The sequence below is a fragment of the Pseudochaenichthys georgianus genome, chromosome 17 (assembly GCF_902827115.2).
Source record: "Pseudochaenichthys georgianus chromosome 17, fPseGeo1.2, whole genome shotgun sequence".
NCBI classification, from domain to species: Eukaryota; Metazoa; Chordata; class Actinopteri; order Perciformes; family Channichthyidae; genus Pseudochaenichthys; species Pseudochaenichthys georgianus.
The window spans coordinates 35,307,899-35,334,645 of record NC_047519.1 but is presented as its reverse complement, the minus strand read 5'-3'; the positions used below and the strand labels follow the sequence as shown (position 1 = coordinate 35,334,645).

Below are 26,747 nucleotides of genomic sequence, written 5' to 3'. Positions count from 1 at the left end.
AGACGTGGTAAGGTTAAGGGTAAGGGTAAGGGTTAGGGTAAGGCATGTGGTGGTTATGGTTAAGGTTAGGATAAGTCTCCAGGAAATGCATGTTAGTCAATGTAATGTCCCCTGAAGTGATGTATACATGGTATGTGTGTGTGTGTGTGTGTGTGTGTTGTGTGTGTGTGTGTGTGTGTGTGTGTGTGTGTGTGTGTGTGTGTGTGTGTGTGTGTGGACTAGCATTACTATACTTGTGGGGACCTAAATCTGTTTACATAGTCACGTGTGGGGACTCGCCTCCCTTATGGGGACAAATTGGAGGTCCCCATGAGGGGGATCATTAATTTTAGGGTGAAGACTTGGTTAGGGTTAAGGTACGGTTAAGGGTGAGGGTTATTCATGTGTTGGTTAAGGTTAGGATAAGTCTCCAGGAAATGCATGTTAGTCAATGTAATGTCCCATGAAGTGATGCATACATGGTGTGTGTGTGTGTGTGTGTGTGTGTGTGTGTGTGTGTGTGTGTGTGTGTGTGTGTGTGTGTGTGTGTGTGTGTGTGTGTGTGTGTGTGTGAGAGCAGAGGAGCTGCACAGAAGAGTTACAATCACACGTCTGATTTGGAATTTTTGTGAAAATGCATGAAAACAACAACAAGCTGAGGAAGCAGCCGAGTTGAACGCCAGCTGCAGCTCACGACTGAGTTCACGTGTGGATTGTGACAAAGACTGGAATAAACCTAGACCTCATTTAAACCTGTTGACACGTCACCTGCATCTGCAGGCAGACAGACTCAAGCCTTTGCATTTTCGTACACTTATCATTAGTTTCTCGTCGTCTCAATGTTGCGTTGTGATTGGATATAAATATTTAATTGGACAGGCAGAGCTCAGGGACTTCTGACAAACATTGTGTTTTCGAAAGTCAAAAGGATAAATGACTTTTAAAAGCTTTTAAAAACTGCTCATGACTTAAAGAAGGCTGCCAGATGTATTTGATCAAGTCACAACCTTTAGAGAAACCCTTCTATTAAATATACTCAATGTTTTCTGGTTCTCTGGAGACTTTCCAAATGTCTCTGACAAGCCGTTCAGTTTGTCTTTCAGCAGGTTCACTGAAAAACTTAAGGCCCCATTTTTATGAAAGGTGTTGGAAAGGTCAATCGTGGGCCTAGGAAGAACACGGTAAAGTTTAGATTGGATCTGAATTACTTGGCTAGTAAATTACTCCTCTGAGAAAAGGTTATCTGTTCACGACAACCATACAAAGTCAGTCACGGACATGGTTAACATACACTTCCTTATGCTGTACATACGCATGAGGACATGTTAGTCAGCGACTTAAAATAGTACCTGGGAAATGCTTGATTTCTCCTTATTTAGTCATGCTTGTTCCCTGTTCTTCAAGGCAAGGAATTAGCCTTTTATGTTGAAGTATAGGGTTTTTAAAATGAGGAACTTGCTACTTCCAGACAGGGTAGGAAAGACTGAAAGTGTTGAAACACACTCTTGGTTTTCTGGTCTTTTTGCCGTTAAGGAAAACTCTGAATAACACCAGGCTTTAATATCCTCACGAAGATATGCATACAAAGACTGCTTGTTAATAACAGGCGTGAATGGGGTCTTGGGTTAGTCTTCTGTGTAAAAGGGAAGTTGGATTACCAGTGTAGTGTTTTAAAGAGAACCTGCATATTAAGACAGTCATGTAAATACAGTTTGCAGTAGCTGAGGAATGTACTTCCATTTTTCACATAAAAAAGAAGACATGTTGGCCTTCAGGCCGCGGAAAAGCCACGTGTTAATTCAAAGCACATAATGCTACATTCTGTGAGTAAAGAAAAAAGAAGTCACACCCTTTAATATAAAAACTGTCCTTGTATTCTTGAAACAGTACACGGAGAGGGAACCAGAAGGCAGAGGTACACCAGCATTCAGAGCGCTCGGTTCTTGAGAAAGAGGAAGTGACGAATGTGATGTAATCCCCCTCGTCTGGTGTTGAGTCAGCACAGTGAAGTCGTAGTCCAGTGGTTACGGCGACAGGAGAAGCAAAAAGTCTCTGACAGAAGGCATTCGTTTTAATCCAGGTTTGACCAATCATTGAGCAGTTTCATACCAGGAGGGGTTCACTCTCTCCTTCAAGGGTTTCTGTGTCACAGACAGGAAGTGATTGGATGTGAGTGGACCCCATGTCCCGTCCCGTGGGAAAAAAGAAGCATCCATCACACCGAGGTTTCCGACTGAAGCCTCATCACGAACTTGTGGCTCTTCGGGTCGATGAATTCCTCCCCGAGCCGCAGGAAGGGGAGCGGCATCACCGTGACGACCAGGGAGAAGTCGAGGCGCCGCAGGGAGAAGATGAGACCCTGACGAAGGGCCGAGGTCACCGGCTCCTCGCTCACCAGGGTCCACTGGCGCCCCCTGCCGTTCTGCTGCTGGTACTGCACCGTGGGGCCGGGGCTCAGGTACCGCTCCAGGAAGGCCTGGAGGGAAAAGGGAGGAAGAGGGGGTGTAAATATCATGGAAACAAGGGAGATAGTGTTTTAATGGGAAATATATTAAGTTAAGTAACTTATAGTAATGATTGTAAAATATTTCCTGGATCCTCTATTATATATTTAACACATTCATTGTTTACATTAACATGTGGTAATTCAGATTGTCTATGTTGTAATTGTATAAGGTTTGTTGATCTGTAGAAACTGTAAAGCCCCCTGAGATAAATTGTGTCATATGTAAATAAGGAACTAAAACATAAAATAAGATAGGAAAAATATTTATATACATTAATTTAAAAAATACCGAAATAATATTGCCTGGATAATAAAAAAAGGACCTAAATTCATTTAAGTAAATAAATACTGGACTAAAGGAGACGGCTTACCAACATATGTAGAAATATTCGTAAAACATGTTCAATAATTTAACTGTGGGATAGTTGTTTTAAACCCTTTTAATAAAGTTTCTATTGTCCAAAAAACTGAATTTATAATACTCCCAATTACAGATGTTGAATCTGAATATCACAATAAGACTTAAACACCTGGAATGTATCTGTATCACAAAACAAACTGCAGAATGTTAATGTTAGATGAGGTAAGTTGAGTGTTTTCCTCCACAGTGTGTACCTTGGGCGTCATGTTGTGTGTGATGCAGAACTGCAGGTGTGTGAGGATGCTCTCCATGCTGTGGAAGGCCTGCTGCCTCGTGGTCCTCAGGTACTTCTGCATCGCCCGGGCCATCGGGGCGAAGATGGCCTGCGCCGCCTCCCGAGGGTCCATCACCTCTCGGGGGTGTTTGGGGGACGAGGCCACTTCGTCTTCATGGAGACGCTTGATGTGTGTGAAGGCCTCTTCCACCGCCACCACCAACCTACAGGGTGGAGAAAAGGGCACAAATATGAACTCTTTAAAGTTCCCCTATTATACTGTTCTTACTGGGTTACCTTGGTTGCTGATTGGCTAATGGTTACGCAAGCCAAAACATCGTTATGACATCATAAAGTGGCCAAAATCTGATCAGCTCATTTTTAGACAGGTTTTTATAGAAATGGATCAAAAAGAGAGAGAATCTTTTTTCCTGAAACACACACACCTTGGTGACTGGACATCTCCTTCATACAACTAATAAAAGGGGGAGTAATCGGGCAGTTCGATGTGTGTAGAGGTGTGTGTGTAGAGGTGTGTGTGGTTAACACGTAGCAGCCTGCAGTCACTCGCTGTTCTGATGAAGGTAAACACAGCGAAGGCGGTGCATAAAAAGGCACAGCTCTCGGCGCTGCCTGCAGCCATTTCATGAAGTGAGGAGGCTTTCCTTCTGTCAAACAGCTGCGGGCAGCAGATGCCGTGAGAGTCCCGGACATGAATTCATAGATCAAGGCAGACTGGTTTACTCTCCTGTTTTGCCAATCCGGTGCTTAAACAAAGGCAAGTTTATTCATATAGCACTTTTCAACACAAGGCAATTCAAAGTGCTTTACAAAAAAATGAAAGACATTAAGAAAATGGCATTTAAAATCAGTCATTAAAAAGAAAAGCTAATAAAATAAACATATAGCTCTACACAGGGACAATAAGTCAGGCCGGGAATTATACACCCAGCCAGGCCACTACCAGTGTTTTGTGCCATTTTGCTGGATCTATTTGTCAATTGTCACAGCGTTGCTGCCCGTAGTGATAGCCCTAAATCTACTACCCAAAAATAAACATATGGACATGGGTTACTATTTTTAAAAATGTGCAAATCTATTTAGGAACCTATGTGAACCTATGTGAACATATAAGTGGGGGGTGTACCTCAAATCCTATAGGGGGGTAAGATTTTTTTTTTTAAATGCATCAATCTGGTGCACTTTGAGGGGGAAATAAAGAGACTACACCCATATGAAACAGAACTGTATACATTTAAATAATCATAAAATCATAAAAACATGGCCATAACCAATAACATCCCATATCCAATATGAAAAAACATTGAAACTTGTTTATTTATTTGTTTTTGGTTCATTTATAGTTGCGAGTGTGTCTGGGCTCCTGAATCAGCCTCTCCTGTCTCCCTCCTCTCCCCCCTCTCCCCCCTCTCCCCCCTGCTCCTCTTTGAGGCAGAAGCAAAGACTAGTTTTAGCTCTCAACAAGTTTTAATAGTTTATATTACCTTTTTTTACCTCGTTAAGTTTTTTTAAAATTATTATTCATGCATATTTTGCCAATCACTCCCCCCTCAAATGGAAATATGTGTTTACATAAATGGTGACCAAACCGTTTGAGACCCACTTAGACCCTCAGGCCAGCAGGCCACTTAGCAGGCCTGGCCATCGGGAAACCTCCCGGTCCTCCCGATGGCCAGTCCGGGCCTGGCTCTACACCCCTGGCCGACATGTCCTTAAAATGAAGTCCGAGTTTGAAATATATCTCAAATAATGTGTGCACTGCCCTTTCCCCACATAAACACAACAGTCTGCAATTAAACGGTTGTCTCCTGTGCGCTCCTCTTCCTACTTGGCGCACCGGTAACTTTCTCGTGCGCTCGAGAGGCTGAGACCATAGGCTGAGCCGCCGAATCCCTCGGAACATCATAAAAGCCATTTTCAACGGTTATCTGGTGAAAGATTAACTAGGCTACTGGATGAAATAATATGACTGCTATAGGTGCGAACATTAAACACTTTTTGAAAAAAATATTTTTATATATTTATAATTCTGCAAATATTACGATAAACTCACAGCTATTTCGCGGCCCGGCAGTAACACCTCGGGAACCCCTGCTTTAAGGCATCTCTTTCTTCGTTCTATTTGATGTTACATTTTCTACTTTCAGACCACAGCAGTTATTTGTGAATAACGAGTATTTCTCTCACCTGGCCTTGCGTTTGCGAACCCTGCGGTCCATCTCGGCCTCCTCGTAGTAGAACTCGTTGTGGGAGTTGTCTCTCCTCCGGGCAGCGGCTGCTATCATGGCCCGGGACTGACCTGAAGAGTTATTGGTGGAGCTTTCTGCAAGACAACACATGAGAGGGGGGTTAGATGAATGCATCTCCGGTATTTAGCTGATGGAGAAAACAAAGCCAGGTACAAGAAAATAGTTACACAATTACCTTTAGCTGCTTTTAGGTTTAACCTCAGTATATTTCATTTAAGTGTCATCTGCTTCAACTCAAGTATTGTACTACAGTAAACGTTTGAAGTACTTTTTGATATTTTCTACTTCCACTTCCCTATATCTCGAATGGAAGTGCTGTACTTTTACCTTAGTACTTTTTGATTTACATATTATATTTGATTTATTTGTAGATGAAGTTATCAAAAAACTATAATGAGTACATGAAATACAATCAATTGTTTTACAGTAAAATAAACCACCCAACCGTAAAAACAAATAAAATACAAATGAGCTTGATTCCAGGAAGCTCCCATATTAAAAATACATGATACATGTGACTGCATCAATAATAACATTATAATATTATAATGATGTAGCAACCAAGAGCCCATTTGGATGATTCGTGATGACTTTTGTACTCTAAGGATATTATCAAAGCTTATACTTTCAGTGTTTTTTGTTGTTGTCCAAATACTTCTTCCTTATCATGCTGCTAAGCAACGGATGACAATGACATGGCGTCTAAAGTCAGAGTTGTGTATGAGTAAACGGAGTCAGAGGAGAGGCTGTATTTACCGTCCAGAGAGTAAACCTTGAAGCCGGTCATCTTCTTGGACAGGATGGATCTGGGCAGGTTGAGCAGCGCGGGGTTAAAGACGGAGAAGTCGCTGTAATAACGGTCCAACACCCAGACTGCAGCCCGCTGGATACTTAACACATAACACACACACACGTCAAACGTCAGTGTCAAAGTCAGTACAGGATATTAACTGGACGCATACTAAACAAGCCAAAAGCACACTTTTCAAATTAGGTTTTCTTTCTAAGCAGAGATCCAATGTAGCCCCTTAAGCTATTTGCACAAAGAGGCCATAAGGTGTTCTGTAGGTGAATACTCAGAAAAGCTAATAAGAAGACCACAGAGCAGAAAATATTGTGTTACACACGAATGCCTCCCGCCTCAACATCAAACAAAAACTCATGGCATAACAATGTTAAAGATTCTGTAATGAAATGAAGAAGTGTAAACTCAACAGCGTTAACCAACATGAGGCTATTTTGCTGTGAAAGCGTGTTTCCAATTCAAATTCTAAGGTTTTATTGTCATGTGCACAAAAGCTACGGTGTAGAAATGGCAATGCAAAACTTATGACCCGAGCTCCTCCAACAATGCAACATGCAAAAGAAAATACAAATACCAAATAGCGCAAGAAGTCTATATACATGTCAATAGACTATGATATATACAAGAACAGAATGTCGAATAAAATATTGTACAGTGAGATGAAATTAAATGTCTGTAGATAATTATGCATTATTGGTAATCAGTGGTTACATGTTTGGTTCTGTCTAAGCTACTATTTCACCTATGCAATATCAATATCTCAATTACTCGTATATAGACTATTCTGCAGTATTTCTATTATATTATATTTTATTTACTTGCACTATTTTATCTGTTTTATTGTGTTGCACTGTTGGAGGAGCCTGTGACCTGAGATATTCATTGATACATCCCAGTGCTTCTCAAAGTGTGGTCCGCGGACCACTGGTGGTCCGTGAGCGCCCCCCTAGTGGTCCGTGAGTATATTGGTACAATTTCACATTTGAAATAAATTAATAAATTAAAGTTTTCCGCACTCTCGAGGGATTATCTCCGCAATGGAGCGAGCTTAAGTTTCACTTTCGATTGCATGATATAGCCCAGATAAACACCTTCATCACACATGTGGCCACTTGTTTGTACCATTTTCAGGCGATTTGTAAAAAACGATGTGTTTTTGGATATTTGTGGAGTTAGGTGGTCCGCGAGTGTTTTTTTATTGGTTAAGTGGTCCTTGGTAGGAAAAAGTTTGAGAAACACTGATCTACACTGTAGCTATGTACACATGACAATAAAAGCCTTGAATCTTGAATCTTTTCATTGTCATCTTTGTTGATAAACAAAAGGTTTACCAACTCTTGCAGACATTATGATAACTTCATTGTCTCACGGACCTGAGGTGTCCCACGTTGTAGAACTTGCTCGCTCCATCAGTACTTCGCACCACTTTGAGGCAGAAGGCGGGCTGCAGGTGTCGGACCTCCAGCAGCACCAGAGCCAGGTACTGAATGAAGAGCAGAGCGTCCACCAGCGAGGCGGCGTACTCCACGATCCCCCGGTAGTCCCTCTCCCTCGGCTCCAGCACCCGCACGCCGTAGAACAACCAATAGGACGCCACGAACAGGAACACCAGCACCATGAGCAGGCAGCGGAAGACGAAGAAGCGCGGGAGCGTGGCGCGAGGCGGGCGGAGGAACAGCGCCCAGGAGGAGATGAGCAGCACCAGCAGCTTGAAGGCCAGGGAGACGTAGAGGCCCTCGCAGGGCGTCCCGCAGGGCTCCAGGGCCTCGCGCCACAACACCTGCGGCAGGATGAGGAAGGCGAGTGGGGTGAGGAGCGCGAAGAAGCTCAGGACGCCCCCCAGAACCGGGCCCACGAAGCGCTTACACTCCAGCGGGCTCGACTCCTCCAGATCTTTGGTGATGCGCGTCAGGTCCTCGTTGGAGATGCTGTGCTCCGAGGTGCCCGTGACGACCGTGGTGGTCTCGCCCCAGTTATCGTCCTGTCAGACACAGAGAAAGATGTCAAAATATCATTTATCATTTGGATTGTCTATGGTTTAGTTTTGTCGTTGTTTATCTTGGAAACTCCCACTGCCATTTAAGTCATTTTTACTTTATTACTTGCCCAACTTGTTTGTTTGTTTGTTTGTTTTTCACACCATGTAAAGCGGCCTTGGGTTCCTTGAAAGGAGCTATAATAAATGTAATCTATTATTATTATTATTGATAGAAGAGAGTTTTCTGTTGCTCTCCCTGAAGTTTCTTCCATTTGTTCCCTTGATTTTTTTTTTGCGCTGTGAGGGTTTAAGAAGAGGCTTCACATTCTGTAAAACCCCAAATGTGAAATGTGTTATATTATGCAATTAAAATGACTTTTAAATCGATTAAAAGTCATTTTAATTGATTAAAAGGGCAAATGTTTCTCTGTAAAACCTGAAAAATCCCTTCAAATACTATATGAAGAAAACACGGCTCATCTGAGCTTTTCTGCAGTTTTTTTAACAAAATATGATTAGTCTTTTTGACCAGATAATAGAAATTAAAAAAACGATTTGTTTAAGTAATTAATCAAACATTTAGTGGGAATTGATTCACATAACGGTAGACACCAAATATCCGTATATGATAGGTGTTTTTAGGAAACAAGGAAAACAAAAGCAGATATAAAAGCTTCATTTAGGACATTTTAATCCTTATTTTTAAAAAATAAAACAAGGGAAAATATAAGACAAGTACCAAAACTGTCATAAATCCTAAAAAATGATTTAAATAAAAAGTGTATGTAGTCTTTTAAGGGCCAGCCCTTGAGCCAGGGAGCTTAAATACAAAGACCTCTTTACCTTACTTCATATAGAAACAAACAAACATCCCCAGTCCCTTTAATGAACACGTGCTTTTTTAACTTAACACAATACGTCTTGAATATGTTAAGATTAACACCAGACAACACCTGCTCTTCCCCTAAAGACTGACAAAGACAGGCAAGGATTAAGGGTTGCTATCAAATGGATAATCATGTTTAAAAGGGACTGACCCTCTCATCTCCGCGGGTGGATTCTGCGTCCAGCAGCGGCTCTCCAGGAGTCTGGATGGTGACCGACTTGTCTCCACGACTGCTGCCGTCTCGACTCTTTGAGCGGTGACGATCCCTCCGATCCCTGGAGGACAGACACACAACACTCAGTTACTCAAGGCTTACTGCTTTCCCTTTGATGTTCCATGTCCACATCCCGCACAAGGCTCCAAGTTCCATTTCTTACGATTCCCAAAAGTAATTGGGTCCTATTCCTTAAAATTGTAGCCGGATTTTGTTTCAGATTATACATTTTCCAATGAGTTAAGAAAATCAGCCTTCTTTCTATTTTGAGGCATTTTTCAAATTTCCCAATATATTTTTAAGTTGTTGATTTCGCTTAAGAAATAGCAGAAATATCGCAAACTATGAACTAACCCCCTTAACCTTAACAAGGTTTATCTGAAAAGATAATAAAAGTATCTAAAACATTTTGGAAAAGTGTTGTAATGTATTATAAGACAAAAGATATTCATAAAATAATAGGTTAAAAAAGATTATAGTTTCATAACGGCTTCAGAAAGTTGTATTATTTGTGTGGCTTCAGGATGTTATGGTGCTCCCCTGGATGTTTACTTTACTATCCCAAATCAGGCATTACAAAGTACCAACACTTGGAACACTTGAAGCCTATGCACACTGAAACCCTGGCAAATGTTATATATTAAAGTCCCCTAAATGGCAGCAAACATACAGTATCAAGAACTTGGCTGTTAATAGAAACACAAGGAGAGAAAGATGTCGTGACTCTCCTCCTGTGTGACCTGTGTTAACCCACCTGTGCTTGCGGGAGGTCCTGGAGTGCGAGGACTTGTACGAGTATCCCGAGTACTGCGACTCGTTGTCCATGTCTCTGGTCGGCGCTGAGAGGACTTTGCGAGCCCCGACTCCTCCTCCTCCCCCCGGGACGCGGTACTCTCCGACTCCTCCCAGCTGGGCCTTGCGCTCAGAGATGGACTTGGTGGAGAGAGCCAGGGGAAGCTTGAGCAGGTCAACCTTACTCCTGAGGGAATCTATCTTGGAGGTCGACGAGGGGGGAGCAGGAGAAGGGAGGCGGGGCGGAGGGGGAGGCTAGAGAGAGGAGAGGGGGGAGAGTGGACGGTGGGCGGGAGAGACGCTGCAGGAGAGCTGAGGTGGATGGGACCTGAAAGAGACGGGGAAAGTAAATGCGAGGGTTAAACCTTAATCTCAGGTCTGCTAGGGTTTAGACTGGTCTGCTTTCTGTCCAGAGTCAGAACTAAACCTGGCGAAGCAGTGTTCAGTTATTATGCTCCAAATATCTGGAACAAACTCCCAGAAACATGCAGGTAAGGTAAGGTACGTTTATTTATTCTTTCACACACACATACGGGTATTGGGCCGAGGGCGACACCGTACTTCCGGTATCCACCGTTTTAAGCGAGGTGCAAGCAGCCGTACACCGTCTAGGTGTTGCTAAGCTTCCTGTACTGAATATCATCGTCTATTGCCTTAATCAATATCTAGTCTAACCCAAGTGGGGTATTCACCTGGTGTTTCCAGAAATTAGACGTAGATGCAGCCAAAATCGACGAAGGCCACTGTCGTTTTTCCATACATCTGCATCTGTCTGTAAGGGCAATCCGACAACCCACACAGCTCTAGTTACCCTGGTAACGACCGAGAGCACACCCCTCAAGTCCAGAGATGTAATCCGAAGACATGCAGCGATTTCTTCGGTCGTTAATTCAGAAAAAAAAATAGTGCGCTCTGCCTGGCTACGTTAGCTAGCTGTTTATATTTGCACCTCCAGGATATTTGCACCTCCAGGAAAATGGCGTATTTATATATATATATATGGCGCGTGTTGCATTGTGGGTAGCTCGTGACGTCACTGTGTGTGAAAGAATATAGCACATTTTCAGACGCAGGGGCAAGTGCTTACATCATAATTAACACTTAAAGGTGGGGTAGGTAATTTAGGAGAAACCAGCTCGAGTGCGCTAGAATTTGAAAATACACAACCGGAACAAATCTGCCACTTCCTTACAGAGCCCCTCCTCCAACACACACGAACGCGCACATGACCAATGAGGGCACGAGATAAGTTTGTGCATGGATGGAAGGTTGACAGGCAGGTAGGCCATCCAGTTACTTTAGCCGGGCCGGCTCAGATGATTGGTCGTGCTTTTTACAGCGCCACGGCTTCTACAGATGACGTTTTTTTAATGTATTTATTGTCAAAGCATTTAATATATTCATTGCTGTCGGGACGTTAAGAGCATTCCATGGAATATAACAAACAGTGTTTCTGAAGTGAATTACATAACCCACCTTTAATACTAAGACAACAGAAAGGAACACAATAAATAAACATAATGGAATTACAGATTCATAAATAACATGCATAAAAGAGATACAGAATAGACATTGTAAATACGGTAGGTGCTAAAAACAAGTTAAAAGGCTTCTGGGTAAGCAGCTGTAAAAAGTCGTGTTTTTAGCCTCGACTTAAAAGAACTCAGCGTTGGTGAACTCGTTAAGTTACTAAGGTCCGCTGCAACTCTTACTACTTATAAATCCGGGCTGAAGGCTTTTCTTTTTGCCGCTACTTTTAAATGTAACTATTCATATCTTACACTGCACTGTAACTTTTATTCATGTTTATTTTATTATCTTTGCTTTTTAATGACGGTTTTGAACTGCCTTGTGTTGAAAGGTGCTATATAAATGAACTTGCCTTGCCTTGCATAATATCTATATATATTGTATTTTTTCAGACTGCATCTTAAACACAGTTAATTTTCTTCATAAACAGGTAAAAACACAACTACAATCATTGGATATATTGGAGATATGTGAAATATGACACCGCGATAAGCTATCCGAAGCTTGAGAATATAGACCCAGACACTAAACCGAGAGTATTAACACAATATATATATATTAGTAACATGTCTAGAGTTTGAGAGAGTTCATGTGTTATGCAGGCTCATTTATGAAATGGATGTGAACACACTCCACGGACATCAATAGTACATTTCACACACAGCAGGGTTAATTTTTCCACGGCCTTCTCGACTAACTTCCTGCTTTGTTTTCCAAGAGTTATCACAGCAGAGCATCGAGACGGATACGCTTTAAACTCCCGTGGGACTTCGTAATGCTTTACCAGCTTGGTGTAATCAACAAGATAAACATCGTTGGGGAACGCTGCTTTTATATCTGGCATTCGAACAGCACAGTTAAAAATAAATTGTATAATTAGTGTAATGGTTTGAAACTTAGAGACTTTAAGATGTTTTTTAAGAACTGGTTTAAAGGACCGATCGAGGCAGGGAGAAAGAAAAGGCATGCTAGTGAACTCTGTTTGAAATACTTGAAAGGAAATGCGTTCAACTTCAACATTTGGAAAGTAAATCTGAAAGTAAACATACATGTTGGTAATCTATAAGAAGACGCTTCAGGGCATCTTTAAGTGACTGATTTATCTTTAAACACAGTTTAAGGTAACTTCGTCACTGTTGACTGACGGCTTCGGGCCTTGTAATATTGCACATGTGGTTTAGTTTGAAAGTGTCCCCCCTCCCGTTTTGTCTGTGGCTGGTGATTGTGGTCACCTGGTGCCCTGTGTTGTCTCCTCCCCCACCTGTGTCTCATTGGCCTGATTAGTGTGTGTGTATTGAGGCTCTGTTTTCCCTGTCAGTGGACAGGTAGTGTGGGAGATCCTTGTGCTGGCGACTGTCTTCACACGAGACAGTCAGATTGAGGCTGTGTCATGTACCACGAGGGGTAATAAAGGCCCACACCGGGTTATATTTGAACTCTCTGCCTCCTTGCTTGGTCGGGCCGCTCAACGGTCAGTCTCACAATACCAAACAGATCACCCATTCTAGCCATGCCTCATATCCCTCTATGTCACTTCCTGTTTCAAAAGTGCTGATCTCATGCGGGAGATTCGACCGGCAGATTCTGCGGTGATGAAACGCCATATCATGGATTATCAAGGATTCTCTCTGAAACAGTCTGGAGCTCAAAGGCTTGTCTCTTGCCGGTTATACCACAAGGTGAGTTCCTTTCTACTTCCTGCTTCTTCACACACATGCTCTCCAGCACAGGTTAGCTCTGAGTGTTAGCGATGCTAATGTAAACACCGACCATATTACGTCCAAAACAGTCGGGCATTGTTTCTGATAGCAACGTTGCTGATAGGGCGGTGGGTGTAAAGCCAGCCTACATTTCCGATATTATGTCATATCATACCGTTTTTAGAGATTTGGGTAGAGAGGAAAAGAGAGAGGGTTTTATTTTCTGACGCTGCCAGATGTTGCGCTAGAATTTTTCGCTGCCCGTCATTTTGACGGACAGGATAGTAAAACTTCCGTCAAAATCCAGAATTACCCGTCGGCCTTTACACAACTCTGACGAGGGGGGGGAAGCATGCTCGTGAACTGTCAACGGGGGGGAGGGGAGAGGGACAGTTCACATGCGCCGTGTTATGCATGGCTGCTGCACCTCGCGGGAGCGTGCACAGTGTAAAGCCAAAACTCAGACATTTCAATGATTTGTACGGCACAGTTAGGTTTGGAAACGGTATAATTTTCTTTTTGGAGGGCATGCATAACACCGGAGCCTCGCTGCGGGGAAACTTTGGCGCTGTTCCGAGTTTGTTCTAATCTGTCAAAATGATGGACTGCTTTCAGATTTGTCCGTCATTGTTAAAAAAAATCCGTCATAGACAGAAAATATTCGGTTAATGCGACCTCTGGACGCTGCGTGAGTTCCCTGACACACCGGCGACACATATTTATGGATGAAAGACATCAAAAAGTGCATTTTGCATGATAGGTGCCATTTAACACTTTAAATCTTGAGTTGATTGTTTTATTTAAAATCTTAAACGTATGCCCCATGTTTCCAAACACAGCTAAAATGTCTAGACTCCAAACTGTGAAAAACAAAACTGTGAAGGAATCACATCAGTATAGGTATGAAAATGGTCCAACTTAGGAAATCTACAAAGGAAAAAGTCCCTAAAAGATTATCAGGATAAGTGCCAGGTTTCAGGAGGGCGTGTCAGTCAAACATGCATATAATTTAGCTTAAAGTGGGGTCAAATGAACCTTAAACTCAAGAGACCAGGTATGTGTTTGATGGGTTAACAACTACGCCTCTCACCCTGGCACACGGTGCAGGAATCACATAAACATGAGGAAGTTCAGGTATGAAAATTGCCCAATTTAGAAAAATGGCGGAGAAAAACATTCCCACAAAGATGATCAGGATAAGTGTCGGGTTTCAGAAGAGTGTGTCAGTCAAACATGCATATCATTGAGCTTCAAGTGAGGTAGAATTACCCTTCAAAGTCAGTCTAGGTATGTGGTTGTTGGCTCAACAATCACACCTGTCACTCTGGTACAGAGAGTGAAAACATAAATCAGTATACAGTGAGTGTCACCTCTGGTTTAAAGAGGCCACCATGCTTTTTGGGGTTGGATATATAGGTTTTTGTGAATGTAAATAGTCTTTAAAAGGCTAAAATCCCAAAGTTCCCTTCAGAAGGAATTCCCAACAAAACAAAACTGAGAGGAATTAACATGAGGAAGTTCAGGTATGAAAATTGTCCAATTTAGAAAAATGGCTTCGAAAAAAAATCCCTCAAAGATTATGAGGATTAGTGTCAAGTTTCAATCAGTCAAACATGCATATCATTTATCTTAAAGTGAGGTAAAGTTACCCTTTGAATCCAGAGTCCAAGCGTGTGGTTGATGGCTTAACAATTATACCTCTCACCCTGTACAGAGAGTAACAACGTAAATCAGTCATGAGTGTCATCTCTGGTTTAAAGAGGCCATACGTTTGCCTTATTTGGGGGTTGGTTATATAGGTTTTTGTTTGCTAAAATCCAAAAGCTCCGAACTGTGAGGAATTAAAAAAAATATGAGGAAGTTCAGCTATGAAAATTGTCCAATTTATAAAAATGGCTTCAGGAGGGCGTGTCAGTCAAACATTCACATCAGTTAGGATTAAAATGACCCTTAAAAACCACGAGTCCGGGTATGCCATTGATGTCTCAACAAACCCCTCACCTCTCGCCTCACCTCTCGCCTCACAAATTAACCCCAGCTGTAGTTGACTCCTGATATCGCTCAGTCTTCCGGGTCTGAGGTTAATCATCACACTGCATCTCCTCTCCTCGAGAAGTGAGCTTTAGCCACAGTTAGCTCGGACACAATGGCGGCCATATTGGATTACTGTGTTTTCACAAAACTTGTTTGGCCTCTCTCTCCCTCTCGACCGTCTCACATTCCCTCCCTCACTGCCCCCGTCCCCTGGGAAACGGGGGGCCTCTCCGCTGCCATGGCGATGAAAGAGGGTGTTCAGCTGGAGGGGGATTGGAGGTTGACAGTTGCCGTGGAAACCTGACCTTACGCCGCCCTCTGCCACTCTGTCCTCCACGCTGCCGAAAAATCGGCCAAATAAAAAGGTGTTGGCATGACGGATGTTAGACTGTCATATGCTGGTTAGTTGATAAAGGCCGCGGGGCGTTCGCTGACTGTGGGAAAATAGAGAGGGACGTCACTGTCTCACAGGGTCCTGACTTAACTTAATGTGGTTTTTATGGTCCATCAACGCCATTGTGTTTAAAATCCACTTCCCTTCAAGCCAAATACTCTGCGACTGGGGATCTGTCTGTGGGATTTTGGTGAGTTCATCCTGCTCAGGCCCCTTATTTAGAAAAATAATATTATATTTTGTTTTAGTACGAATACAAATCTATATCCCCACCGGTGGTAGAGCCCTGTTGGACGTAGTGATGGGCAATATATCAATAATATGTAATTATCCTGATATAAGACCACATATAGATTTTGTAATATATATCGTTACATCATAATTTCAAGAATGAAATTTTCTTAATTTATCCCACAGCAGGGAAATGTACAGCGTTAAAACAGCAAAGGCACAGTGCAGTTAAAAGGCACAAAATAAAGGAGCATACTAACATATTTAATACAATAGCAAGCACATGTTAAGAATATGAAAAGTACACATCCATGCTAAGAAATAAGTAGCAGCTACAATATTGATATCTAGGGATTTTAAAAAAAAAAAATGTGGTATTTGATAAACTTGAAGGCGTCCAGCACCAATTGGGCTCCGTGGCGATAACTAAAGGTGGCGATAACAGGAGAAGTCATTCAAATCAATAAAAATAGAAAAAATAAAGGAAATAGGGGGAAATAGAGGGAAGTTTTTCTGCCATCACTCTCTTGTATCAACTTGTTTGTGTTCAAAGTCCACTTCCCTTCACTTTAAATAAGGTACAACGAGTGAGATATCAGTGACTTTGTTCTCCTTATACTCCGGTTTTATTTAAATTATCTTTCATTCAGACGAGAAGGAATAGATGAATTAAAACCTGCTAAAGATGCAAAATATCAATTTCAATATTGTGATATGAGACTAGATATAATGCAAGTCTTGTCTTGTTCTGGTTGTAAAGGCTGCCTTACAGAAAAGGGAAGTCATTTTGTTTGTAAGTAATCACTATACTGATGATTATTTATTTAACTGTTGAAATTGAAGAGGGACGTCTGCTGCCATGACAGTCTCACAGGGTTGTGATTTCACTTAATGTGGTGTTCTGCTCCATCAACGCCATTGTGTTCAAAATCCACTTCCCTTTAAGCCAAATTGTGTAAGACAACAAATCTGTCTGTCCTCATAAAAGTGTCTATTCTTTAGCACCCGTCATCCAGTGCCAATAAACCCACTAAGTCTAACCAGAATGGAGACGACTTTGGATCCCTGCAGCCATGAGAAAAAACCTCAACATGCCTTTTCCAAGAACCACAAAACTCAAATGAGTAGAAGCATCATGGTAAGCTTTTATCTTAGCAATGGCAGAAGAATGAGCATCTTATAGACTGTGCTTTTATGAGACGTAAAGTGCAGCAGACTGCTTCAGGCTGAACACATGATGTATCTCTGCAACGGGGAGGAATCTGCCTTCTGAATGGCACGCACAGTTGTACAGTTGCATGACATTACACAGAGAAAAGCACTCTAAAGAATGCCGAGAGCCGAGATCTGTGCTGCAGAGTCACACGGAGAAGCCGGTTCAAGTGGAGAAAAGTAGGAGATATTGCAGAGGGAGATTACGAGCAGATTCCCAGACAATGAAACCACATATCTTCAGAGCAAATCCAAACAGTGTTTTTATTTAATGGCTGTGGACGTTTAGCTGGAACTCGCTGGAGAAACGCTGGCCAAAATAACAATCTGAATTCATCACTTGCACCCAATGTTTACCCCACCACCTTGTACACATAACAATTAAGCAATTACAGTAACACCGTCCATATGTCAAAGGAACAGCACCGCGAGGTGAGTCATTCAAACCCGGATCCCAGCAGCTGATGCCTGTCTGATGATTATGAGTGATGACATTCTTAATTGTGTTTACATGTCAAAGACTTTCCTGTATCCTCTCTGCCAATATGTTGGAAGTTTCACAGACACAAACATGTCACGATCTATTTCATTTGGTATCACGAACATAGACAAAGCCACCCAGAGCCGGTATGTATCCAAAAGGCCTCACGGTACGTCCACACAGCAGCTTTTCAAAAATCTTGGAGCTGGGCGTGTCTGACAGCTTGGGGATTTTTTGCGAGCAACGCGACCAACAACCGATCACATGAATCTCCCGCCCCCGACATACAAAGCAAAAAAAACGGGGATTTTATGCGAGCAATATATATATATATATATATATATATATATAAACTCCCCAAACAGGCGAAAACCTACCAGTTTCCTCCACTGTCTCTGCCACCTCCCTCCATGCCTGGTTCCTCCGGTTTGTATCCCGTTAATAGTTCTGGTCGTAAAGAACCGGGTGATTTGCTCCCGTAATTTCTCGTTTGGAATATGAGGAAATGAACTGCGGTCTGGTTCTCCCTGCTTACACGCGGTTTGATTGGCTAGCGCTTCTACTGTCAGATTTGCATAAACGTGTTTGATTGGCTGGCGCTTCCATTGCTCAACTTTTGAATCCTGGAAATCCTAGAAATCTTCGCTTCGCTCCCCCACAATGCAGTTCGGTGAAAAGCGAGGCAAAGTGACGTCATCCCCATTCAAAGTCAACGGGCAGAGAAGCGTTGGAAGATTCGTCTAAAGCTGCCGTGTCGACGTACCGTTAGAGAGCATGTTGGGCACACCAAATATTGATTGCCAAACTAAAAAGGAAACGTCTTCAAATCAAAAGTGTTTCTTAATTTATGTTATGATATTTGTTGTGTCCCAAGTTTACATTTTGCTCTGTGTGTGGAGGTTTTAAGAGTATCAGCAATTGAAATGGATAATCCTCTGGAGAGCGTGAAGAACCTTCTAGGGAAATGTGTTCATAACATTTTCTGTGAGCAATTGGAACATTTTTGAAAAACGCTGGAACAAAAAAGTATAGTCAAGAGGGCCACCAAACCCAAAACGATGAATCCTCCACGAGTGATAAATACAGTCAATTTCAGGCACACTTTGCAACAAAAAAATGTATACAGAAGGATGGTCAATCGGGTCAAGGAAGATGTTTGCCTTGATGGTAAAGTGAGATGAAAGGTCAGGGGGTAATCCTCAGAGGAACAAATGCAGTGTCCATGTTGCCAGTCTTTGTCAAAGTATCTTCTCGATCCGTCTCACGAAGCAGAATTACTAAATGGTAAAAATCAAAATAAATATTTGGTAGCTTATCGTGAAAATCATGGAACACGATCGCACCAGTAATAATCACCGTGACATAAATCAATATATTTGACTAGTGTCGGGCGGCTGTGGCTCAGTGGATAGCGTGCTGGACTTCGAATCAGGGGATAGCAAGTTCGAGTCCCACTGCAGTCAGCATGTCGTTGTGTCCCTGGGCGAGACACTTCACCCAAATTGCTCCCGTGGGGATTGTCCACAGGACTGAATGTATGTAAGTCAATAAAAACATCTAATGTAATGTCTACCAGCTCATGCTGTGAAGAAACCTGGGAGTGATCGTACTTTGCTTAATACAAGTACATGCCGAGTAATTCATTATATTCCAGCTGAGCATATAGTCGATAAAGCTGTATGACTTGTTGACTGATGATGAGGCAAATATTTAGTCCAAAGACACTTTACTTGCTGCACTGTATTCAGGACATGTAAGGCAACAGTGACACACATCTGGATGTCTTCAGGTCTAAAGACAGATGTCTCTCTCTGCGTGACGGCTACATTTCTGTGTAAAAAAAGAGGCTTAGCAAAAAGGCTCCTTCGTTAGGAGGACTGAGATCAGATTTCAGCGCTGACCCTTCTGCTGTCATCGTGACGTCACAGCACCTTCGCCTGACCTGCCACATAACGAGACACATATGGTATGAAAAGCATGAGAAGTGGTGGTTAGGGTGGCCTTTTTGAGTGGAGCCTACATAAAACCACAAGTCTTTCAAAAGAGACAAAAGCTTGAAGGAAGAAAAAGACGGGTTTGTAACTCGAGCCTCTCACCAGCGAAAAGAGCGGGATGAAATATGACCTGAAATCTATTTTACAAACTGTCACACTTACTTTTCTTTGTACATCAGTTAATGATAGGAATTAATTATAAGTCTGATATATTTCAGTCCTTAATCTGGGCTTTCAGACTGTGGTGTATCATGCCGACTTGTTTCTAACAAGATAAATCATTAGTAGTTTTTGTGATGAAACCATTAGTTCCTTATTTAAACATGAAGATCTGTGTATTAATCATGTTAGTACTAGAACATGTACACAGTGGATTTATTCAGTAACTCTGCGGGAGTTTTGAGAAGTCGAGAGAAAAACACTTGGATACACATTTCTAACAAAAATAGTTTGTTACAAATTGGAGGCCTGGCGTTTTAAAGACAGCTGTTTCCAGGAAGGGAGGTTCCTCATGAAAGATGCTATTTGGTTGCACTATGGGAAATGTATGATCCAGTGTTTTTGGAGCTTGAGCCCGCTACATCCATCCCTGTAAGTCTTAGAATAAATATTATCACTGGACAAGTTCTTTTTTTAAGGGGTAGTTTGATGCATGTATTCCTCATCTCGCCATGTTTCCACAGTAACTATGTTGCTGGAACTAGCAGCAGATTAGCTTAGCTTAGCATAACGCCTGGACACAAGGGGAAACTACTGTTTAAAAATAGCTAAATCCATCTATTAGCACCTGTAAAGCTACAATTCTTATTCGACAAAAAAAATATGTTGTTTCATCTGTATAATAGCTGGAGCTAAAGCTTCAATGTGCTACTTTAAATGGGGATAGTAGAAACAGTCCAGCACATTACCCCACAGTAAACAGCTACATGTTTTATATAGCTCAAACTATTGTGATATAACATGTACATTAGTGAGTTTTTAAGGTGCTGCCGAAAGAGCCGGGCTAGCTGCTTCCAGTCTTTATGCTAAGCTAACTGGCTGTAGCTTCATATTTATCGATACCGAGTGTCATAATTCGAGCAATGTAATACATTTAGCCAGCCCTGTAGCCTAACATGTCATTTACAGGATAAAACATAACCACTGAATGCCTTTAGCTTGTATATTATGGCACTTTCGTCAGTAGTATGCGAAACACTGACACTTGAGCTGCGCTAGGCTAATCTACTCTTCAACGACTTCAACTTGAACTGCAGTTTGAGACGAGCCTGTCTCTCTGACAGACTGAGAATACGATGGAGCACTTGATCTTCAGGGGTGTGGTCCAGTGTTTGAGTGGATAAGGTTTCCTATTCATCCCAGTGTCCTATGTCCTACTTAATGAGCTTCCCCGGAACTCTTCTAATCCACTGAAGTCAGCTGCATTAACGTTAAATAAACAAGCAACAGACTTTTCTGTGAAAACATAACCTGACATTGTTAATAATTAGCTAGGTCTCTTTTTACCGATGTTGCCTCTGCTCCTGGAAAGCCATTGTTAAACAAACAGCAGTGCCCTTCTTTAGGTTATTTCAGGGTTTCTTTTGACACACAACTCGTTCATTTCTCACAACCCTGCCTCAAAGTCTGATTTCTAAAAGAAGAAAATGACCCTTGTTCACTCTGGGCTTGTTTAAGAGGTGCCAACAACAGGCGGTTCAGTAATCTGTGTAGGTGTGTGGTCTGAGATTAAACAGTAATGATGCTGGGCTCCATGCCTACATGTGCCAAGGTTAGATATTTCTCTTTGCTCGGGCCAAAGGGATTATAAAGCCATTTAATATCCACCGTTAACTGATAGCAAAGATAGCGGTTTCCTGTGAGCCCACCACTTTTCTTCTAGGAAAGACGGTATAGACGGTGTTTGCATGAGGTTGTGAGTCCAAAGTCTAACGGTACGTCCACACAGCAGCTTTCGACGAATCTTCCACCGCTTCTCTGCCCATTGACTTTGAATGGGGATGACGTCACTTTGCCTCGCTTTTCGCCGAACTGCATTGTGGGGGAGCGAAGCGAAGATTTACAGGATTCAAAAGTTGAGCAATGTTCAACTTTTGAAGCTGAGCTGGAAGCGTCAGCCAATCAAATCCCGTTTATGCAAATCTGCCAGTACAAGCGCTAGCCAATCAAACCACGTGTATGCTGGGAGAGCCAGACCGCATATTCCAAACGAGAAATTACGGTAGCAAATCACCCGGTTCTTTACGACCAGACAAGTTTTACGAGCCACCCATCAAAACTCTGTGAAAAGTATTCTAGGGAAAAAATCATTTAAAAAAGGTAATCATCTTTTCAATCATATCTCTTTAACAAACGCTTTACCTCTCTCCCAGGAATCTAATTTTAATACTGGAGTTATTTTATTTCACCTTTTGTTTAAAAAACGTCCAATTTAATCTAAAGAATAGAAGCCAACGCACGTAGCCTGTTTATAAATGGAGAATGCGAACTTTTTCCTTACATCTTATTACTTTATCCAGAATATCTATTTTATTCAAACAACGTTATTTGTCTGCTTTTACTGCATTTTTTTTTAAAAACGAGGCATTAAGTGAAGGTTGTTTTGGTGCCTGTACAAAAACGTGCACAGACACCAGTATTAAAATATGTCAAAAAAGACCTTGCCCTTATATTTGTTGCATTTAAAATGAATATTCACAAATATAAAAGCTATATCTAACTTTTTTCCAATAAAGATGTGGCTCCTGTGCATTATGTATACCCCCTTAGTGTTTTAGTCAAACATTTTATATATAAACTTGCCTTGCAAAGGTGAACATTTTGATTTAAATGTTCAGTCATTAAGTCCATGCTCCCGTATAAATTCCTCAAACCCACTTATAAAAAGCTACAAAAATTACCCAGGAATGTAGCTGCTGACGTGAAGGGAGCGTCAAACATTTAAAAACGAGCAGATGTAGGATTTTTTTTGTACAGCCTCTCTTTTCCCAAAGGCAAAAAGAAATCAAGCTGTCATCGAACATTTGGAGCTGCTGGAACAGAGACAGCAGCTGTCAGGGCGGAGCAGCAATCTGGGCCTTCGTCTGCGAACTGACCGGCTCCATTCAACGGCCGTGTGAGGCCTGATGTGCCAACTGTGAAAATAAGCGTGCGCACACACCCAGGGACGCGCCGGGGAAGAGGCTCATCACTGTAACACACACACACACACACACACACACACACACACACACACACACACACACACACACACACACACACACACACACACACACACACACACACACACACACACACACACACACACACACACACACACACACACACACACACACACACACACACACACACACACACACACACACACACACACACACACACACACACACACACACACACACACACACACACACACACACACACACACACACACACAGCTGTAAAACCATGAAAAAAAACAAGACAACTGCTACTGTCAGCCTCGAGCACACATGGCCAGCAAACCGGAACAGGTGTGTGTGTGTGTGTGTGTGTGTGTGTGTGTGTGTGTGTGTGTGTGTGTGTGTGTGTGTGTGTGTGTGTGTGTGTGTGTGTGTGTGTGTGTGTGTGTGTGTGTCCGGATATGGTTGGATCAACAGGCCTGTCCTCTGCTCTGCGCTGTGATTCAAAGAGAACCCTCCACACGATCTGTCTTCATATCCAAACAAAGTATTGAGTAGACAGGAAGTGGCTGAATGAGCGCAGATCGGATGGATGTGGTTCAGATACGGGACTCCGCTCCATTAGCCTGTGTGGGGCCACATATATTTCCTCATAAATCCAGTTAGACAAACATGTTTGAGGGTCAGATTAACCAGAACCATAAACAACATTACCCCCATAGCCGTGTCGTTCCAGTTGCATCTCCTCTGGGTTTGAGATGTCTACAGCGGCGGCTGAGGGAAATCTAATTTGCTGTTTTAAAGTATTTTAAAATGACATTTGAAAACCTCAACAACGTGCCTTTCAAATGAGCAACAATGCACACTAAAGGACCTACAGATGTAACAGACAACAGATTTAATAGGGACTGCCTTCGAAAGCTGCAAGTCATAAATAATAAATGGTGTTAATTGTTTCATCGTTAAAGTCTTTTTTATGCAAACAGTGCGTTTCCGGCGTCCTCATTATGAAGATGTTCAGCTTTTCCCCATTATCATATTCAACCGGACATCTTTGGGTTTGGGACTGGACATTCGCCTTGGACATATTATCTGACATGTTATAGACCAGTTGGTGAATCAACTCATCTCGAAGATAATAAGCAGAATATTTGATAACCAACATAATCATAAGTTGCAGCCCGACTGTTTTCCAGCCTTTGAAAACAACCCACACACTGTCGCGTGATTGCATTTGATAATGGATTTCCATATGTGTTAGTTTCTAGATTCTCGGGATGATTTGGTTTTCTCATATCTGTGTAAATTGAGTAAACATGACATTGGACGATTTCCCCTCGAGCGTTTAGACGTTTAACAACGTAATACAACAAGATGTGATACAGACGACAAGAATGCCTTATTTCTCCCTGAAGAGAAAATTCATTTCACAGCTTTAAGTATTTTGTTCTGCTCCTAAATCAGACATTGAGTAACAGCTGTCGTATTCATAATATTGGTCGTTTTCAGGATTTCATCTCAATTCCTTGTCAATAAACTCAAGTAAACCAAAGACGCAGGTTCTGTAATACAGCAACAGTCTTTCAATTGATGATAATTGCCAACATATCTTCACAGTCAATAGATTGTTTCGGATACTTAAGTTAAAATGTCATACATAGACTTTATCCAGCTTCAAGAATGTGAGGAATTTAATTGTAAGCCACCTTCTACTCTGTAAGGAGTCACTAGTTTTGACTTAATGATAAAACAGACAATAAAAAGGTGGGTCATGACCTACTGGACCATATTAAGATATTACCTCACCATGTTTAGCGATACGTCCACATGTGTGTCAACAGAATCTCTATACTGAACTAGCTTTACCGACTGTACTGTGATATGACTGTAAAATCCCTGTTACAGTATATGTACAGTGACCATGCAATACTTCATGTATGTCCTGCTTCATCACTATAGTATTCCATCTGTCCGCGCTGTATACCATACGTTAGTGCTTTGTATCACTGATCAATTATAAAAGTAGTCTATTCCTCGCACAGTAAGCCCATTACTCTCATGTTTACCATCAAATAAAGCACTTACAAAGCCAGCATGTACATGAAGCCCCCACCACAGCTGGGTAAACCAGGGCCTGTTGCTACAGCAGAAACATGACTCTGTTTCACTTTGGATTCCAACATTTGATCGGCGCAAACACGCATTAAGCCATTTGGACACTTCTTAGCTTCCCACCGGTGGATGTGGTGACACGGATCAGAGGCAAGCCGCATCAATAATTCAACAACACTCCACATGCACAAAAGGCTGACTTACTGTGAGGAACCAGCAGCATTTAGGGCGAATATAAAAGAGTTGTGCGACCTACAAAATGAAAAGGGAGGGTGCTGTAGTACAGGCAGGACAATGGGAGACTCCCAGGCCCCACCGGTGGCGTCCTGATGCCAAATGATCCAGAAACGCTCCTTTTCTTCCGCCTTTGCGTCTCCAAACGGGACGCCCTCACAGTAAATGAATGAAGCACTCAGAAATTCAAAATCCCTCGGCCTACAGTAATCAAACTGGACGCGATTATCCCCCCCATGCGCATCCCCTCTCCGTGAACCCTTTCTATCCTCTGGTCATAAACATTACCCCCTTCCTCCCACGTTTGAAATCGCCCCTCGGAGCTACGTGGCCTCGGTGAGAACAACAATAGGGACGCCGAGGGTCCTTAACTTCCCTGTGGTTATAAAAAAAAAGGCGACCATCGCGTCCTGTCGACTATTGTTTGGGGAAACCGGAGATCTCCGAGCCCTGCCCTCCGCCTGCGTAATAGCAGCGCACATGCACCCGTACTCCAACCACCAAGCAGCATTTTAAAAGACATTTTCAACACACAAATACGACTTACTTAGTGTAGATTGTCCATTCAGGTATTTTCTCACTTTCCACTTTCTTTCCACTCAGCCGTAGCACCGCGCGCCCCGCCTCCGCTCACTTTGGCCCCTCCTCTGCCCCCGGGGGACAGGGCCTGTGAGACGGTGTGTTCACAAAATCATCTGTGTGTGTGTGTGTGTGTGTGTGTGTGTGTGTGTGTGTGTGTGTGTGTGTGTGTGTGTGTGCGCGTGTGTGTGTCCCCACAGTGAGCAGTGGTCAGTATGATATCACAAAATAAGTGGCCCATTAAAAAGAGCAACATGTAATGGAGCTGCTGATGGGAAGATCCTACCAGAACAACAATCAACATCATCATTAAAGAGCTGTTAAAAAACACTATTGGTCCAGATGCATTCAAACGCTATTACATACAGGAAAATATGATATAACCAAAAACAGTAGTCCTTTAACATGTTAAACTCATATGGGTAAATTAAGAGCACGGTTAATCATGGTGTGCCCTCACTTATTAAAGACACAACATGCATTTATGAAATGCTTTTTTTGAATAACTCCCATTTCTTTGATGATATTTGATTGTTCTCAATGACTCAAATTAATAAAACCTGATTATTTATTTGTAGAATGAGGCTAGAATCTCGCTGTAAGAACAAACCAAAGAAACCAACACATACAAACCTCTTTAAAAACCCTTAAAGATAAAAATAAATAAAGAAGAAATTAATGGTAATAAATGTGTTTTTAGCTTAAAATCTACGGGTTCAGGACCCCTCCAACTGACCAGTCACAGTATGATAAACGGGATAAAAAAAAAACCTACTGCAGTTCTTCTAAACAATGATATGTTTTTCAGAATTGTTTTCAATCTGTGAACTTTCGTAAAATACTGGATTTATTTGTTGTAAGCCTCAGGGTAGTAAATGTATCTGATGCGCTGCTTACAGCTCATTGACTCCATGTTCAAGGGGTCAAAAGGTCAAAAGGCTGAAACCCAGTGGTGTCGTGTATCCAAAGAGACAATTAGGCTTCCTCCGTGGGGTTCAGGTGAAGTGACCTCAACACATG

General features: G+C 42.2%; 1 protein-coding gene across 4 annotated transcripts; it reads right to left on the bottom strand.

Moving 5' to 3' along the window:
* Window positions 1–147: 147 nt before the first annotated feature.
* Window positions 148–25,780, bottom strand: LOC117462982 (vang-like protein 2). 4 transcript variants are annotated; one of them, XM_034105374.2, is made up of 8 exons: window positions 25,696–25,780; window positions 10,028–10,393; window positions 9,211–9,334; window positions 7,569–8,176; window positions 6,147–6,280; window positions 5,329–5,464; window positions 3,101–3,344; window positions 148–2,455 (listed from the first exon to the last, which is right to left on the bottom strand). In XM_034105374.2, exons 2-8 carry the CDS (start codon window positions 10,096–10,098, stop codon window positions 2,195–2,197), a joined length of 1,578 nt encoding a protein of 525 aa, XP_033961265.1. In that variant the 5' UTR covers window positions 10,099–10,393; window positions 25,696–25,780; the 3' UTR covers window positions 148–2,194. The 4 variants fall into 4 exon arrangements, with proteins under 4 accessions (XP_033961265.1, XP_033961266.1, XP_033961267.1 ...); XM_034105375.2 differs by lacking the exon at window positions 25,696–25,780 and adding an exon at window positions 25,119–25,567; XM_034105376.2 differs by lacking the exon at window positions 25,696–25,780 and adding an exon at window positions 15,309–15,385.
* Between the last annotated feature and the right edge of the window lie 967 nt (window positions 25,781–26,747).

Excerpts from the sequence above, each read along its gene's own strand:
- LOC117462982 (XM_034105374.2), bottom strand. The coding sequence starts at position 10,098 with ATGGACAACGAGTCGCAGTACTCGGGATACTCGTACAAGTCCTCGCAC. Across the intron at positions 9,335-10,027 it reads AGGACCTCCCGCAAGCACAG|GGATCGGAGGGATCGTCACC; the intron begins GTGGGTTAACAC and ends TCTGTCCTCCAG. Across the intron at positions 3,345-5,328 it reads GTTCGCAAACGCAAGGCCAG|GTTGGTGGTGGCGGTGGAAG; the intron begins GTGAGAGAAATA and ends TCCACCCTGTAG.